The sequence below is a fragment of the Salvelinus namaycush genome, chromosome 8 (genome assembly GCF_016432855.1).
Source record: "Salvelinus namaycush isolate Seneca chromosome 8, SaNama_1.0, whole genome shotgun sequence".
NCBI classification, from domain to species: domain Eukaryota; kingdom Metazoa; phylum Chordata; class Actinopteri; order Salmoniformes; family Salmonidae; genus Salvelinus; species Salvelinus namaycush.
The window spans coordinates 12322015-12339827 of NC_052314.1; the positions used below are offsets into that span (position 1 = coordinate 12322015).

At 41.2% G+C, this 17813-nt stretch overlaps 1 protein-coding gene across 1 annotated transcript in view; it reads left to right on the forward strand.

Annotated features, from left to right (window-relative positions):
• Positions 1 to 422: 422 nt before the first annotated feature.
• LOC120052405 (protein phosphatase 1H-like) overlaps positions 423 to 17813 on the forward strand; it is a 54866-nt gene continuing 37475 nt past the window's right edge. The window contains exon 1 of the mRNA XM_038999287.1: positions 423 to 859. Within this exon, the coding sequence (XP_038855215.1) occupies positions 627 to 859 (233 nt within the window). The 5' untranslated portion in view covers positions 423 to 626. The remainder of the gene's footprint in view (positions 860 to 17813) is intronic.

Below are 17813 nucleotides of genomic sequence, written 5' to 3' on the forward strand. Positions count from 1 at the left end.
AATTAAAGACACATAGGCTAGTGGAAGTTCTATTCCCATTACACAAAATGAAAATGGGACAAGGACAACTTTGACATGACTGAGAAGAGCATGTGATGTGGGAGAGTCTCAAATAGAATAAGCAGAAAATGCTTTGTCGTGCAGAAAAGGAGACCAACTAGGCTACTTACTACAAAGAGGATGTAGGCTACTCCAAAGAGGATATAGGCTATCTGTCAGCTGACTTCACTCACCATATTTTGAGGGTCAAGCAAACACTTGGTTTGAAGTGCCTTTCACTGTACCTTGCCGTCGGTTCTTGTTGTAGCAGTCTACTGTTGCCTACCTGCCACGGCATTCCAGGATAATTAGCCTACATTTTTCACCTACTGGCGCTTTGCCAATAACAGCTGCTCACCGTCATAGCGCGATAGGTACGCGACCTAATCCAGCAAGCAAACGGTTTGTCACATGACTGTGCTCACCATGAGTTTATTTCCGCGTTCATTCGGTACAGAATGATTTGATAGAGAGAGGTGCATACCTGAACCGTTGCGGTCCGCAAAACGCGCAGCCGAGCCTTGGCGATATTCTGAGAAAGGGGACCCCGGCATTAGCATTGCTTGGACACACGCTGCAGCAAGAACATGCTCACCCGGGTGAAATCAGCTGTGGCCAATTTTATGGGCGGTATGATGGCTGGTAGTTCGAACAGTGAACCTCTCGGTGGCTCCGAATTACCGCTGAAATACCCGTACACAAGACCGGAGTTTCTGGGACTGTCACCGGATGAAATCGAGTGCTCGGCGGATCATGTTGCTCGGCCGATACTCATTCTGAAAGAGACGAAGAGGCTGCCGTGGGCCACTGGTTATGCAGAGTAAGTATGCGTCCATCTTTATTAAATCGCAGCAGGTTATAGCATGCACATTGCACTACCTGCACCAGAGGAAGCGTAAACATCAGCCTCATTTGATTGTGCCCCGGTTAGTTTCATGGGAATAGGCTATAATTGCGTCTGTCAGCGTAGCCTGCCACACTAGTGCATGGGTTGGCAACAGGCAGCCCTTGTGCCAAAACTTGCCCGCAAGTGATTTTTATTTATTTAGGATTTACGTTTTTTTGTCAAAGATTGTCAAATCACCAGGAATCCAGGTAAACATTTGTTTAAATTAGGCAATCTTTTCCCAAGAGACATGATCGTGTCGCCATGTAATCAAGGTTTGAAATTATTTTCATTTTCAAATACAATCTATTTTGTGGCTTTGTTATGGTCAATTTGTAGTGTACAAATTATTATAATTATGTTCTGACCCGACCATCCATTCAGACAAAAATCATCCAGCAGCTTAATCTAGTTGCTTACCCAGTGGTATGTCACCCATGACGACACTACATCACCACCAAGTCTAAGGGTAGAGCTCGAAAATTCTAGCCTCTTGGGTGCTGCCATAGTTGCATTAGAAGTGCCGATCCAAGAAAGCTCAAGACTATTGGCCACAGATAAAATTGTCAAATCATGTTACATGTACAGTCGCTTTGATTGGACTGATCATGTCAACATCATACTTTCAATCTTAGCTAGCAGTCATCATCATGAATCAAGTCGACAATCTACTGGCAAATCCTTTTTATATGAAGTGAAATTATAGATCAAACGTATCGGTGCTCATCGGCCATTGGACATAAACATTACACAACAAGTTGGAAATCTCAAATTCAACAATGAGTGGTTTGAAAGGAATCAGTGACAGTGGCTAACTGCCAGCATTGTAAAGCAATCACTAGCCTGCTATTTAGTGGAGTGGCTGTGTGGTCTGAAATCTGGGAGAAGGGGCTCTTTTCCAAGTTTAAAATAATAAACATTCAACATTGGCCATGCTGTCAATGAAGCATGATTTGTGCCACACTCAAAACAACTTAACTCGGATCTGCGAAAATTGACTTCAGTGAGTTCAAGACAACTGGGAAGTCGGGAATAAAGGAGCTCTGACTCTTAAAATATGGTTTGAAAGGTCATCCAACTCGGAATTGTAAATCCGTTCCTCTTTCTAGAGCTACGACCTGAATATCAATGACGTCATCATGATTCAACCTTGTTTTTTTCCGAGTTCCCAGTTGTTTTGAATGCACCATAAATCCAGAAAATGCCAGACTGATGAAAAAATGTGCCCACAAATGACTGCCACGCCACCTTCCTGTGAGCACAACAAGGTGATCCAAAAATGTATTGTATGCTGCTGCATAAATGGTGTAATATGCCAGGGAGACATGTATACTGTAGCTAAGAAAGTAATACTAAGTGTATGTTGTGTAGTAAGATGTTAGTAGCCCATGTGCCTCACCTTAATAATTTGGTCTATTTACCCCTCTTCATTTCGCCTACTGTTCTGACTTGGTGGTGCACATGTAGCCTATAACCTGTTTTAGAGAAATGTAATCATTGAATATTGTAAGAGCTTTCATTGTCTGCTTATATGCCCCCCTTATTTGCCCTACGGTTCTGACTTGGTGCACGAGGAGAACAAATAGTTATATTGACTACGTTCGTCGTCGCTCATTAATGTCTTAATCGAAATTACGGATTGCCTCTTATCCACTCATCGTTCCCTTATGCCATAATTTGTTCATCTCAATTGTCAGTAGAAACCACATTTATTTAAGCAAGTCAGGTATATCGGCTATGTCTTTTTTTTTTTGAGGTGGTAAATGAGGCTCAATTAACGGTTTTGCTTCCAGTCAAGGCTCCGCTGATAGCCAGGTGTAGCAGTGGTAAGATGTTGAGACAGCTTTATGTAGGCCCTAACAGTTTTGTGGGTACCGTTGTCACCATTGTAGTGAAATTCATGTATTGTTTAGTGTTGTGGCTTTGCTGGCATGCATCCCACTTTATATATATTTTTTTGCCCCACCAAGATTTACATCGCCACTGAGCCTACCCATGATAAAATCGCCACTGAGCCTACCCATGCAATAGTGGGTGCAAAGGTTGCCCCTTGATGTCTGAAACGCAAACAGATAAAAACGCTTGTATTTACTTAATGACATTTCATGGAAATGCCAGTCTTATGACCCAACAACAACAGAGCAACCACCACCAACAAGACAATGATTACATTTAGAGGGTATCTGACAATATAAATGAACTTCAATCAAACATAGATAGTTTTGTAACACTAACTGATAGGCGTGCCCAGGGAGAAGGAGAGCAGATATAGGTTGACGAGGCATTCCCATTAAAACACAACTCTTACAAATAGATAAAACCCATTCCCATTCTCCCAGTTTATGCCAACTGACACAAAGTAAGGGGATCCCCTGATTGAAAGCTGCAATATGTTACTTTTTGGGCAACCTAACCAAATTCACATAGAAATGTGAGTTTTCATAAAAATTAAGTCTAAGAAGTGGTAGATCTGTTCTATGTGTGCTATATTTCTATGTTTCCCATTCTTAAGTTTTTGCATCTTTTACTTTTGGTTTTGTACACCAGCTTCAAACAGATGAGGGAAAAAAATGTCAAGGTATTTCACAGCGGTTTAGATGGTACAATTATTTTCTAAACTATATTTGTTTTGTCACAAACTCAAATTAGGCTAACTGTTTGAATTTTAGCAACTAGGAAATGGAGGTGCGATTTCTGCATAGTGCATTTTTAACTGATGGCCAAACATTTAAACCTGAGGCCACGCTCTTAATTAACAACAAGGAACACCTAACAGGCCATGAGACTGCATTCAAGAGCTCATGCTTGTTACAATTAGTAGGCCTATCCTATTGTTATTGCATTTACTAGAGGTTGACCGATTATGATTTTTCAACACCGATACCGATTATTGGAGGACCAAAAAAAGCCGATACCGATCAATCGGCCGTTTTTTTTAATTTGTTTTATGTATTTATTTGTAATAATGACAATTACAACACTGAAGGAACACTTATTTTAACTTAATATAATACATCAATAAAATCAATTTAGCCTCAAATAAATAGTGAAACGTGTTCAATTTGGTTTAAATAATGCAAAAACAAAGTGTTGGAGAAGAAAGTAAAAGTGCAATATGTGCCATGTAAGAAAGCTAATGTTTAAGTTCCTTGCTCAGAACATGAGAACATATGAAAGCTGGTGGTTCCTTTTAACATGAGTCTTCAATATTCCCAGGTAAAAAGTTTTAGGTTGTAGTTATTATAGGAATTATAGGACTATTTCTCTATACGATTTGTATTTCATATACCTTTGACTATTGGATGTTTTTATAGGCACTTTAATATTGCCAGTGTAACAGTATAGCTTCCATCCCTCTCCTCGCCGCTACCTGGGCTCGAACCAGGAACACATCGACAACAGCCACCCTCGAAGCAGCGTTACCCATGCAGAGCAAGGGGAACAACTACTCCAAGTCTCAGAGCGAGTGACGTTTGAAATGCTGTTAGCGCGCACCCCGCTAACTAGCTAGCCATTTCACATCGGTCACACCAGCCTAATCTTGGGAGTTGATAGGCTTGAAGTCATAAACAGCGCAATGCTTGAAGCATTGCGAAGAGCTGCTGGCAAAACGTACGAAAGTGCTGTTTGAATGAATGCTTACGAGCCTGCTGGTGCCTACCATCGCTCAGTCAGACTGCTCTATCAAATCATAGACTTAATTATAACATAATAACACACGGAAATACGAGCCTTAGGTCATTAATATGGTCGAATCCGGAAACTATCATCTCAAACAAAACGTTTATTCTTTCAGTGAAATACGGAACCGTTACGTATTTTATCTAACGGGTGGCATCCATAAGTCTAAATATTCCTGTTACATTGCACAACCTTCAATGTTATGTCATAATTACGTAAAATTCTGTCAAATTAGTTCGCAACGAGCCAGGCGGCCCAAACTGTTGCATATACCATGACTCTGCGTGCAATGAACGCAAGAGAAGTGACACAATTTCACCTGGTTAATATTGCCTGCTAACCTGGATTTCTTTTAGCTAAATATGCAGGTTTAAAAAATATATACTTCTGTGTATTGATTTTAAGAAAGGCATTGATGTTTATGGTTAGGTACACGTTGGAGCAACGACAGTCCTTTTTCGCGAATGCGCACTGCATCGATTATATGCAACGCAGGACACGCTAGATAAACTAGTAATATCATCAATCATGTGTAGTTATAACTAGTGATTCTGATTGATTGATTGTTTTTTATAAGTTAAGTTTAATGCTAGCTAGCAACTTACCTTGGCTTCTTACTGCATTCGCGTAACAGGTGGGCTCCTCGTGAGGCAGGTGGTTAGAGCATTGGACTAGTTAACCGTAAGGTTGCAAGATTGAATCCCTGAGCTGACAAGGTAAAAATCTGTCGTTCTGCCCCTGAACAAGGCCGTTCCTAGGCCGTCATTGAAAATAAGAATGTGTTCATAACTGACTTGCCTAGTTAAATAAAGGTGTAAAAAAAAAAGAAGGGCAAAATCGGCGTCCAAAATTACCGATTTCCGATTGTTATGAAAACTTGTAATCGGCCATTCCGATTAATCGGTCGACCTCTAGCATTTACCCATACCATACCTCAGGGGTGTCAAACTCATTCCATGGAGGGCCTAGTGTCTGTTGGTTTTAGATTTTCCCTTTCAAGTTAGACTTAGACACCCAAGTGTGGAGTTTTTACTAATTAGTGACCTTAATTCATCAAGTACAAGGGAGAAGTGAAATCCCGGAGACACTCGGCCCTCCGGGGAATGAGTTTGACACGTGCCATACCTGCTGGCTCAGTGGCGAAGCACAGTTTTGCGCCCCCCTCCAAAATAAATAAAACATTCACTTTTTTTGTGTGGATTTTTGTTGCTGCCATGGGGCAGAGAGACAAATGTGCAGTTGTATAGATAATCTCGGGATATTTTGCACGTTGGCTGAGAGAAAATGTTGCTGTTTTAGAGGTCAGGGATTCTTGAAAGATGGGACATTCTCAACTTTTTCTCCACAAATATTTTGTCTTAATATTAACAACATTTTAAATATATATTTTGATAGACTAAAGTATCAGCTATCACACCATGTAAAGGAACAACCACTATTTTTCTGAAGGCTTCGTCAGATACAATAAAATGCTTTTATTTTTTACAATTATTGTCCAATAAGTGATTAAAGGCCTTGACATTAGATTTTTTAAATGTTTGTTCTACAAACTTATTTTTGTTTTGTTTTTGAGTCAGGTTTGTCGGCCACCTTGCTCGCACACACCTTTTCAGTTCTGCCCACAATTTTTCTATAGGATGAGGTCAGGGCTTTGATGACCACTCCAATACCTTGACTTTGTTGTCCTTAAGCCATTTTGCCCCAACTTTGGAAGTATGCTTGGGGTCATTGTCCATTTGGAAGACCAATTTGCGACCAAGCTTCAACTTCCTGACTGATGTCTTGAGATGTTGCTTCAATATATCCACATAATTTTCCTGCCTCATGATGACATTTATTTTGGGAAGTGCACTAGTCCCTCCTGCAGCAAAGCACCCCAACAACATGATGCTGCCACCCCCGAGCTTCACTGTTGGGATGGTGTTCTTTGGCTTGCAAGCCTCCCCCTTTTTCCTCCAACCGATGGTCATTATGGCCAAACGTTTCTATTTTTGTTTCATTGGACCAGACCAGAGGACATTTCTCCAGAAAGCTTTTGTCCCCATGTGCAGTTGCAAACCGTAGTCTGGCTTTTTTATGGCGGTTTTGGAGCAGTGGCTTCTTCCTTGCTGTGCGGCCTTTCAGGTTATGTCGATATAGGGCTCGTTTTACTGTGGATATAGATACTTTTGTACCTGTTTCCTCCAGCATCTTCACAAGGTCCTTTGCTGTTGTTCTGAGATTGATTTGCTCTTTTCTCACCAAAGTACTGTCATCTCTAGGAGACAGAATGCGTCTCCTTCCTGAGCGGTATGACGGCTGCGTGGTCCCATGATGTTTATACTTGCGTACTATTGTTTGTACAGATGAACGTGGTACCTTCAGGCGTTTGAAAATTGCTCCCAAGGATGAACCAGACTTGTGGAGGTCTACAAAATTCTTTCTGAGGTCTTGCCTAATTTCTTTTGATTTTTCCCATGATGTCAAGCAAAGAGGCACTGAGTTTGAAGGTAGGCCTTGAAATACATCCACAGGTACACCTCCAATTGACTCAAATTAGGCTAATTGACATATCAGAAGCTTCTAAAGCCATGACATTTTCAAGAATTTATCAAGCTGATTAGGCACAGTCAACTTAGTGTATGTAAACTTCTGACCCACTGGAATTGTGGTTCTGTGAATTATAAGTGAAATTATAAGTGTAAACAATTGTTGGAAAAATTACTTGTCATGCACAAAGTAGATGTCCTAACCAACTTGCCAAAACTATAGTTTGTTAACAAGAAATTTGTGCAGTGGTTGAAAAACGAGTTGTAATGACTCCAACATAAGTGTATGCTAACTTCAACTTCAACTGTATATATACCAATAGTTTTAATGTCTGTTCCTTGTCTGTCATTAGATTTTAGACTATTTTCTCTCAAGCTTAATCTGTCCAACTATTCTCCACAGTTTTCCAGCCCTGTTAGACTGACATATTATCTGTCTATGATAATGAAATGCAATTTGTAATACAAGGACACAGTGTGCAGGAAGGAGCTCTCCTCTGCATGGATGTTACAGCTTCAACTCCCATGTCCCGACGATTAACCCAATTTAGATGTGCAAATGCTTCTTCATCTCAAGCTAGACATGACTACTGGCACCAATCCACAAAACTGACCATAGCATTTTCGCCCAGTGCAAAAGAGTACAATATACAGTATTTAGGCCTAATGCAGTGGTGAGTGATGTTCAAGATCGTCATGGTTTGAACTTCAAAGAACAAAAAGGTTTTCAATGGATCTGTGTTATTTTAAATAACACCAAAACCCCTCTGTCTGCACCCCTTGACTGTGGAATGTTGAGGGTGATACCCGCTTACTCCCTCAGGATTAGAGATCACATCTCAATATCATCTCAATCATCTCAACTAGCCACTAGGTATGGAGACATTTAAATAACAAGAATGAAAAAAGGATTAGCATCCTACACTCATAAGAAAAAAAGGTGCTATCTAGAACCTCAAAGGGTTATTCAGCTGCTCCCATAGGTGAACCCTTCGAATAACTATTTTTGGTTCCTGCTAGAACACTTTTGGTTCCCGGTAGAACTCTTTCGGGTTCCATGAAGAACCCTTTCCACAGAGGGTTCTACACGGAACCCAAAAGGGTTCTACCTGGAACCAAAAAAGGTTATTCTCTTGGGACAGCGGAAGATCCCATTTGGACAACCATGGTCATTCAGCACCTACTCAGCATGCATGCTGCAAAGCACCAGATTACACGCCACTACAAATAAAAGCAATCTAGTCCATGTGAGGCTATGCCCAACATGCCTCTGCCAGCTCTCCGTGTAGGCATGGCACTGCTACACTGCAGTGGATTTGTCAACAGCTGGTTGACCAGCAGGCCGTGTTGTTGTGGTGAGATCTGGCCCATCTCCTCCCAGCCGGAAGCCAGGCCATATTGAGATGATGTGATATCTACTGATCCACTTAGGGAGAGAATAAACAGTGTCCTGTGCCAAGGAATCACCCTCTAATTGTGATAATCTAGTCATAGGCTGTGTTACAACAGCCTGCACCCAGCTCTTATATTTAACTGATGGATGGAGAAAGAATATAATGGATATTGCAGTCTAAACTAAAGCAGCATCCCTCCCCTGACCCGGCCACTTCGCACGCTCTCTCCCGGTCTGCTGTTAGGTCTTGTTAGCGCTAACATTTCAGAAGGGCAGAGACTCCTGCTCTCTCTCTCCCTCTCTCCCTGCTTCCTGTCCTGCATTTACATAGCACTCATGAACTGAATGGATAAGGATCAATACATCAGTCGATATGTGTGTCTATGTAGCATGAACACTGCTACTTTGATGACTGCAGGCAGGCAGACATGCATGTCTAAGGGGATGTCGGTCAACTTCAGAGTACCCATACATATCACTGTACTCACATAGATAGTGGATGGGGTAGCACATGATGTAGTAGCATAATGTTTCTACTGTACATAGTTTCTATCTCGTAACAAGGCAGATGTCCACACGGAAATGAGAGCAGTTTCAGTTCAATTGTCCACCAATCACGGCGACTGTTATACACAGGAACTGCATCAGTGTCATCATTTTAAGTGTTCTCCTCTCCTAATATAATGTTATGGTTTGAGTGTGACTTAAATGTGATCCAATCACTCACTTTGGGTTCGAATGATCAATCAAGTCGTGCCTTTGTCATTAAATAGATCCTGACAATGTAATCAGAATGTATAAGAGAGGAATTTGATTACATGAGAAATGTCTATTCTGTCGAATGATCAAGGTCTGCTTGTGAAGTAAGATTACTGGTGATAAGAGAATTGTACTTCTCCTCAGATGCAATTTTCACAATGGAGACTGGTGGTTTGCTCTTCTCTGCACCGGCTTTGTTCAGAGTATGACTGTGATTACACAATCGCACCCTTCACATGCACATTAGTGTTGGGGAGTAGTAAACTACATGTAGTTCAATTAGTCATTTAACTACAGTTGCTTTTTTTTTTTTTTACAATGTAGCGGTGTAGCTAACTACTGGAACTACACACTTTTTTCTGCAAAAAGAAAATATGGGTGAAGTAGGCAATCATTTCCTTTCCTTTTCGGGTTCAGACCTGCCTAATTCTCACTTGAAACATTTATTTTTGTTTTAACAGAAGGTGTTATTTGGCCTATTAACATATGACCCCAAAGAGATTGGTTCTTGGAATTTGTAGTCTGACATTTCAGATTTACATCAAATTTTTCACAAAGTAGTTTTTACTTTCTTTTTTTTTGTCGGTCTACAGCTGTTTTACGAAGCATGTGACATACGATTTGATTTATATTTTCTTAAGGGTAGCTTTAGTGTTGCTTAACTTCCTCCAGTGTGAAGTGTTTGGTACTGTAGCTTGGTAAACTATTTTGAGTAGCTTTCCCAACACTGATGCACATTGATTGTAGTATTCTACTGCGTAACAGTCCAATTCTGACTTCAAAGCCAAGCATATCACTGGCTACGTTCCCATATCCACACAAGCACAACACTTAGCAATACATTGACTTGTTTCGACGTGATATGCTCGTGTTGACTGTGGATATTGGAACACAGCCACTGCCCTATTATTAGGACCAGGCAATGGTACACAATGACGGGTCCAAATGCATTCGGGTCTATTTAAGGTCAGACCGAGTAAGTGAGGCCAAATATAGAGGAAGTGGAATGAGGTAACCAACTGAATACCACAATCACTGTCTCAGAAGATGCTGTTCATCACTTAGGCCTGACCTGGCTGCCCATTCCACTCAGATCAGACTTATCAAGACAAAAGTGTAACACTTGATGGTCGGGGGTCCAGCTCTGCAGCTCCTTCTCCTTGTAGCTCCATCTCAGACAGTCTGGGCTCAAACACCTAGGGATCATTCATTACAGTATCTTCTTTATCTCTGTCAGGGTTTCCCAAACTCGGTCCTGGGGCCTCCCAGGGGTGCACGTTTTGATTTTTGACCCTAGCACATGGCTTTTTCAAATAATCAAAGCTTAATGATGAGTTGATTATTTGAATCAGTTGTGTAGTGCTAGGGCAAAAACCAAAATGTGCACCCATGGGAGGCCCCATGACCGAGTTTGGGAATCCCTGATCTATGGGAAACTCTGCTGAGGTGGAGATCATTTTGTGTAATCTGCCTGGTACCAGAAACACTATTTAAACTAAAAAATTATCCTAAACCATACAGTACACTGAACCCCTCCCTCTGCAACTGGACCCTGGACTTCCTGACAGGCAGACTCCAGGTGATGAGGGTAGGCAACAAAACCTCCGCCATGCTGACTCTTAATATGGGCCCCCCAGGGGTGTGTGCTTAAAAAAATATTTGTTTATTTTGACAGGGAAGACATTTTGAGACCTAGGTCTCTTTTTCAAATGTGCCCTGTATAATATAACATTATACACTATATATAAACGCAGCAGAAAAAGAAACGTCCTCTCACTGTCAACTGTGTTTATTTTCAGCAAACTTAACATGTGTAAATATTTGTATGAACATAACAAGATTTAACAACTGAGACATAAACTGAACTAGTTCCACAGACATGTGATTAACAGAAATTGAATAATGTGTCCCTGAACAAAGGGGGGGGGTCAAAATCAAAAATAACAGTCAGTATCTGGTGTGGCCACCAGCTGCATTAAGTACTGCAGTGCATCTCCTCCTCATGGACTGCACCATTTGCCAGTTCTTGCTGTGAGATGTTACCCCACTCTTCCACCAAGGCACCTGCAAGTTTCCAGACATTTCTGGGGGAAATGGCCCTAGTCCTCACCCTTCGATCCAACAGGTCCCAGTCGTGCTCAATGGGATTGAGATGCACAGCATTGAGATTGCCTGCAATGACAACAAACTCAGTCTGATGATGCTGTGACACACCGCCCCAGACCATAACGGACCCTCCACCTCCAAATTGATCCCGCTCCAGAGTAAAGGCCTCGGTGTAACGCTCATTCCTTCGACGATAAACGCTAATCCGACCATCACCCCTGGTGAGACAAATCCTCGACTCGTCAGTGAAGAGCACTTTTTGCCAGTCCTGTCTGGTCCAGCGACGGTGGGTTCAGCGCTGTCTTAGGCGTCTCACAGTACGGACATTGCAATTTATTGCCCTGGCCACATCTGTAGTCCTCATGCCTCCTTGCAGCATGCCTAAGGCACGTTCACGCAGATAAGCAGGGACCCTGGGCAACTTTCTTTTGGTATTTTTCAGAGTCAGTAGAAAGGTCTCTTTAGTGTCCTAAGTTTTCATAACTGTGACCTTAATCGCCCACCGTCTGTAAGCTCTTAATGTCTTAACGACCGTTCCACAGGTGCATGTTCATGAATTGTTTATGGTTCATTGAACAAGCATGTTAATGGTGTTTAAACCCTTTACAATGAAGATCTGTGAAGTTATTTGAATTTTTATGAATGATCTTTGAAAGACAGGGTCCTGAAAAAGAGACGTTTCTTTTTTTGCTGAGTTTACATACACACACATTACAATACAAAAACAGTCATGGGAAGTACAAACAAAACCATCACAAATCAACTAGAAAAACTGTTACATTCCTCCACAAATAAGTCCCCAATCAATGCTTTAAATTGCCCGAACGGTACCAGAACATCAAGATGAAATGTACTTTGAATTTTGTTTACAAAAATATGGTGCATTAAAACTAAAAGCAGCTTTACCTAGCTCAGTGGAGACCCTAGGAACCTCGAGTTAACCAATCCTGTGAAAGGGTTAGGCAACTCGGGTGTATCTACTCGAAAGCAAAGTTAGCTAAGACGGAAGTTTATGAAGTAGGGCCTTGTAAACAAAAAGGAGTAATGTGGTGATCTGCGGGTCTTTAGCGAAGTCCAGCCAACCTTTTGATACAGGATGCAGTAGTGAGGATCAAAACTGTTACGTGTAACAAAGGCACAATGGTAGATGGCATCCAATGGTTTAAGAGTAACAGCTGCACTTTGATAAATAATATCACCATAATCAAGAACAGATAAAAAGGTTGATTGAATAATCTGTTTACTACTGCTTAGAGAGAGGCACAATATGTTTGTGTAGAAAAAGCCAAATTTAAATCTTAGCTTCTTAACCAGTCATTTGTTTTTTAAATGTCAAATCCATATCGATCCAAATGCCTAAGTGTGTATATATATATGCAGGAACATGTTCGTAAAGTATTCAGACCCCTTTTTCCACACTGTGTTACGTTACAGCCTTATTTTAAAACATATTAAATTGTTTTATCAATCTACACACAATACCCAATATTAAGAAAGCAAAAACAGGTTTGTAGAAATGTTTGTTAATTTATAAAAAAAAACTGAAATAGCACATTTACGTAAGTATTCAGACCCTTTATTCAGTACTTTGTTGAAGCACCTTTGGCAGTGATTACAGCAGCGAGTCTTTGATTGGGGAGTTTCTCCCAATCAAATCAAGTTTTATTTGCCACACGTGTTTAGCAGATGTTATTGCGGGTGTAGCGAAACGCTTGTGTTTCCAGCTCCAACGGTGCAGTAGTATTACTTGTTAGATATCTAACAATACACACAAATAAATCTAAAGGAATGGAATTAAGACTATATCAATATTTGTGCTAGCAATGTCAGAGCGGCATAGATGAAGATACAGTAGAATAGGATGGAATACAGTATATACATATGAGATGAGTAATGCAAAATATGTAAACATTAAAGTTACTAGTGTTCCATTATTAAAGTGACCAGTGACGATTTCAAGTCTATGTATATAGGGCAGCAGCCTCTGTGCTAGTGATGGCTATTTAACAGTCTGATGGCCTTGAGATAAAAGCTGTTGTTCAGTCTCTCGGTCCCAGCTTTGATGCACCTGTACTGACCTCGCCTTCTGGATGATAGCGTGGTCAACATGCAGTGGCTCGGGTGGTTGTAGTCCTAGATTATCTTTTTGGTCTTCCTGTGACATCGGGTGAAGTAAGTGTCCAGGAAGGCAGGGAGTACAGGAGGGGCTAAGCATGCATCCATGTGGGGCCCCAGTGTTGAGGATCAGTGAAGTGGAGGTGTTGTTTCCTACCTTCACCACCTTGTGGCGGCCTGTCAGGAAGTCCAGGACCCAGTTGCACAGGGCGGGGTTCAGACCCAGGGCCTCAAGCTTAATGATGAGCTTGGAGGGTACTATGGTGTTGAATGCTGAGCTATAGTCAATGAAAAGCATTCTAACATAGGTATTCCTCTTGTCCAGATGGGATAGGGCAGTGTGCAGTGCGATTGCATAGTCCATTGGGGCGGTAAGCAAATTGAAGTGGGTCTAGGGTGTCAGGAAAGGTAGAGGTGATAAGATCATGACTAGTCTCTCAAAGCACTTCATGATGACATAAGTGAGTGCTACGGGGCGATAGTCATTTAGTTCAGTTACCTTGCTTTCTTGGGTACAGGAACAATGGTGAACATCTTGAAACATGTGGGGACAGCAGACTGGGATAGGTAGAGATTGAATATGTCCGTAAACGCAAGGGATGCCGTCGGGGAAATTCCGATCCCGATAGCCTGAGTTCTGTCACTAAGATAATCATGAAACCATTAACTGGCGTCAAAGCTCAGGCCTATGGAGGACAACTTATTCAATAAAATAGCATGATCAACAGTATCAAAAGCTTTTGACAGGTCCACAAACAAAGTAGCACATTTCATTTTAGTGTCTGAAGCATTGACAAGATCATTAACAGCTAAAGTGGTTGCTGGAATAGTGCAATGCCCTGATTGGTTTACATTGAAAATACATTTTTCAGATTAAAAAAGAGTAAAGTTGTGCATTTACTAAGATTTCAAGAATCTTAGCTAGACAAGGAAGCCTTGAAATGTAGCGATTAATTATTAAGATCACTACTATCCCGTCCTTATGGAGTGGCAAGAAGAGCTGATTTCCATACTTTTGGAATTTTTCTTGATAACAACGTTAAATAAAACATCTGGGTTATTAAGCAAACAATGATGGGCGCTGCACACTTAAGCAGACCGGGATCCAATTAGTCGGCCCCTGTGGATTTCTTGTTGTCTATTGTTGTAGCAAAGCGTCCAGAACTTATTTTCTGTAAATAGCCTAAAAGAAAAGGTTTGACTAATTTCTCTTATCATTCAGTAGGCTTCCCCGATCAGCTTCCAGCCCAATAGCATTGTGAATTGGCATAGAAGTTCTTTCAAAGAGAGAGCCTGCTGAAATAAAATGTTCTTTAAAAGCATCAATGATGGCATTTTTCCTATAATGAGGCCAGTGTCTGAATTTATTTGTTGTGGCAAAGAGGAGGAAGTAGAACGCTTTTTTTGTGATTTGACAGTTTTCCAGAATATAGCCGGGTTCCCATTACAATCTGAAAGAACGGTTACATAATAATCAGATGTAGCCTTTCTGATTTGTCTTACACAATGATTCCTCAGTTGCTTAAAAGCTTGCGAGTCCGGCCTAACCCTGTGTTCCTGGCCTTGACCCAAGCATCATCTCTTTTATGAAAGACTTCTTCTGATAATGCCGGAGTGTACCAGGCATCCCTTCAACCTTTCATTTTTTGAACGGAGCATGATTATCCACAATATTACTGAAGACATCTTAATAACAATGTATTTTATTTTTGCTCAATCTGAGAAGGGAGGCCCACCATGTCTATGCCAAAGGAAAAGCCCATCCATGCCTACACCAGAAAGACACATCAATCTCAGATAAAGCAGCTGAGTAAGCGAAACAGCGCCCCTCTGTCTCAGTATGTGTAGACCATGTATCTGATGCTGTCTGGACAAATAGAGGATGGAATGTCATACTATTTCTGGCCAGACCTCATCAGATACATGGTCTACACATACTGAGACAGAGGGGCACTGTTTCGCTCGCTGTGCTGTTCTCTCCGGTAAAAGAGTTTTAGCAGAGAGGAAGAGGAAGCGAGAGGGCTCACTCTCACCAAAATCTGTCCAGAATAAGCCTAATGTGTTTCTATGGGCATAATATGCAGACCTAAGCTTGTCGCCTGCCTTCGCGCCTTTAGAACAATGCCTCCCATTGTTAGGGCGGAGACATGAGCATCTTGTCATTACATACCCTACAGATCTCTGGTTTTAGAAAGGAAAGGAAAGTTGATGGTTGTGCAGTTTGGATGCTGGCTTCCCCTAAAGTAAATTTATGTTTTGCCAAAATTATATAATTACTGCTGTCCAAATAAAACCATTTGAAAATACTTTAACAGAGAGCATGACTTAGTCACAGAGGATCATTAGCTTCTGTAAAAAAAATAAATGCTGTGGATTATTTCAAATCACAAGTGCTTAGGCATTGGAAAGCCTGCAGTTTGGGCAGCGTGCGTGGCAGTAGGCCTAGCTGATTGAGTTGCGGCTGTCAGTGAAAAGCACCTTAAACAGCGGTCACCAACCTTTTCTGAGTCCAGATCACTTTCGGAGTCAAAATGCAAGCTGAGACGTACTGCTCAGATTTATTTTTTTTGAAACCATATTTAAACGTAAGCCTATGCAACATTCACCAACTAAAAACAGTTCTGTAGCAATTAGGTTTGTGCAGTAGGCTATAGGCCCAATACATTATCACTGCATATTGGCTATGCTTGAATTGCCCTGCAGACATTGTTCTTCTCAGACCATTTAGAAAATATATTTAAACATTTTAGGTATATGATTACACTGGTATAGAACATTTGTTGTATTACTTGTGAGGCACAGCTGAGTGAACATGCAGTTGAAGTCGGAAGTTTACATACACCTTAGCCAAATACATTTAAATTCAGTTTTTCACAATTCCTGACATTTCATCCTAGTAAAAATTCCCTGTCTTAGGTCAGTTAGAATCACCACTTTATTTTAAGAATGTGAAATGTCAGAATAATAGTAGAGAGTGATTGATTTCAGCTTTTATTTCATCACATTCCCAGTGGGTCAGAAGTGTACATGCACTCAATTAGTATTTGGTAGCATTGCCTTTAAATTGTTTGACTTGGGTCAAACATTTCAGGTAGCCTTCCACAAGTTTCCTACAATAAGTTGGGTGAATTTTGGCCCATTCCTCCTGACAGAGCTGGTGTAACTGAGTCAGGTTTGTAGGCCTCCTTGCTCGCACATGCCTTTTCAGTTCTGCCCACAAATGTTCTACAGGATTGAGGTCAGGGCTTTGTGATGGCCATTCCAATACCTTGACTTGATTGTCCTTAAGCCATTTTGCCACAACTTTGGAAGTATGCTTGGGGTCATTGTCCATTTGGAAGACCCATATGTGACCAAGCTTTAACTTCCTGATGTCTTGAGATGTTGCTTAAATATATCCACATCATCTTCCTGCCTCATGGTGCCATCTATTTTGTGAAGTGCACCAGTCCCCCCTGCAGCAAAGCACCCCCAGAACATGATGCTGCCACCCCCGTGCTTCACGGTTGGGATGGTGTTCTTCGGCTTGCAAGCCTCCCCCTTTGTCCTCCAAACATAACGATGGCCAAACATTTCTATTTTTGTTTCATCAGACCACAGGACATTTCTCCAAAAAGTACGATCTTTGTCCCCATGTGCAGTTGCAAACCGTAGTCTAGCTTTTTTATGGAGGTTTTGGAGCAGTGGCTTCTTCCTTGCTGAGCGTTCTTTCAGGTTATGTCGATATAGGACTTGTTTTACTGTGGATATAGATACTTTTGTACCTTTTTCCCCCAACATCTTCAAAAGGTCCTTTGCTGCTGTTCTTGGATTGATTTGCACATTTTGCACCGAAGTACATTCATCTCTAGGAGACAGAACTCCTTCCTGAGCGGTATGACGTCTGTGTGGTCCCATGGTGTTTATACTTGAGTGATATTGTTTGTACAGATGAACGTGGTACCTTCAGGCATTTGGAAATTGCTCCCAAGGATGAACCAGACTTGTGGTCTACAATTTTCTTTCTGAGGTCTTGGCTGATTTCTTTTGATTTTTCCATGATGTCAAGCAACGAGGCACTGAGTTTGAAGGTAGGCCTTGAAATACATCCACAGGTACACCTCCAATTGACTCAAATTATGTCAATTAGCCTATCAGAAGCTTCTAAAGCCATGACATCATTTTATGGAAATTTCCAAGCTATTTAAAGGCACAGTCCCACTGGAATTGTGATACATTGAATTATATGTGAAATAATCTATCTGTAAACAATTGTTGGAAAAATTACTTGTGTCCTGCACAAAAGATGTTCTAACCGACTTGCCAA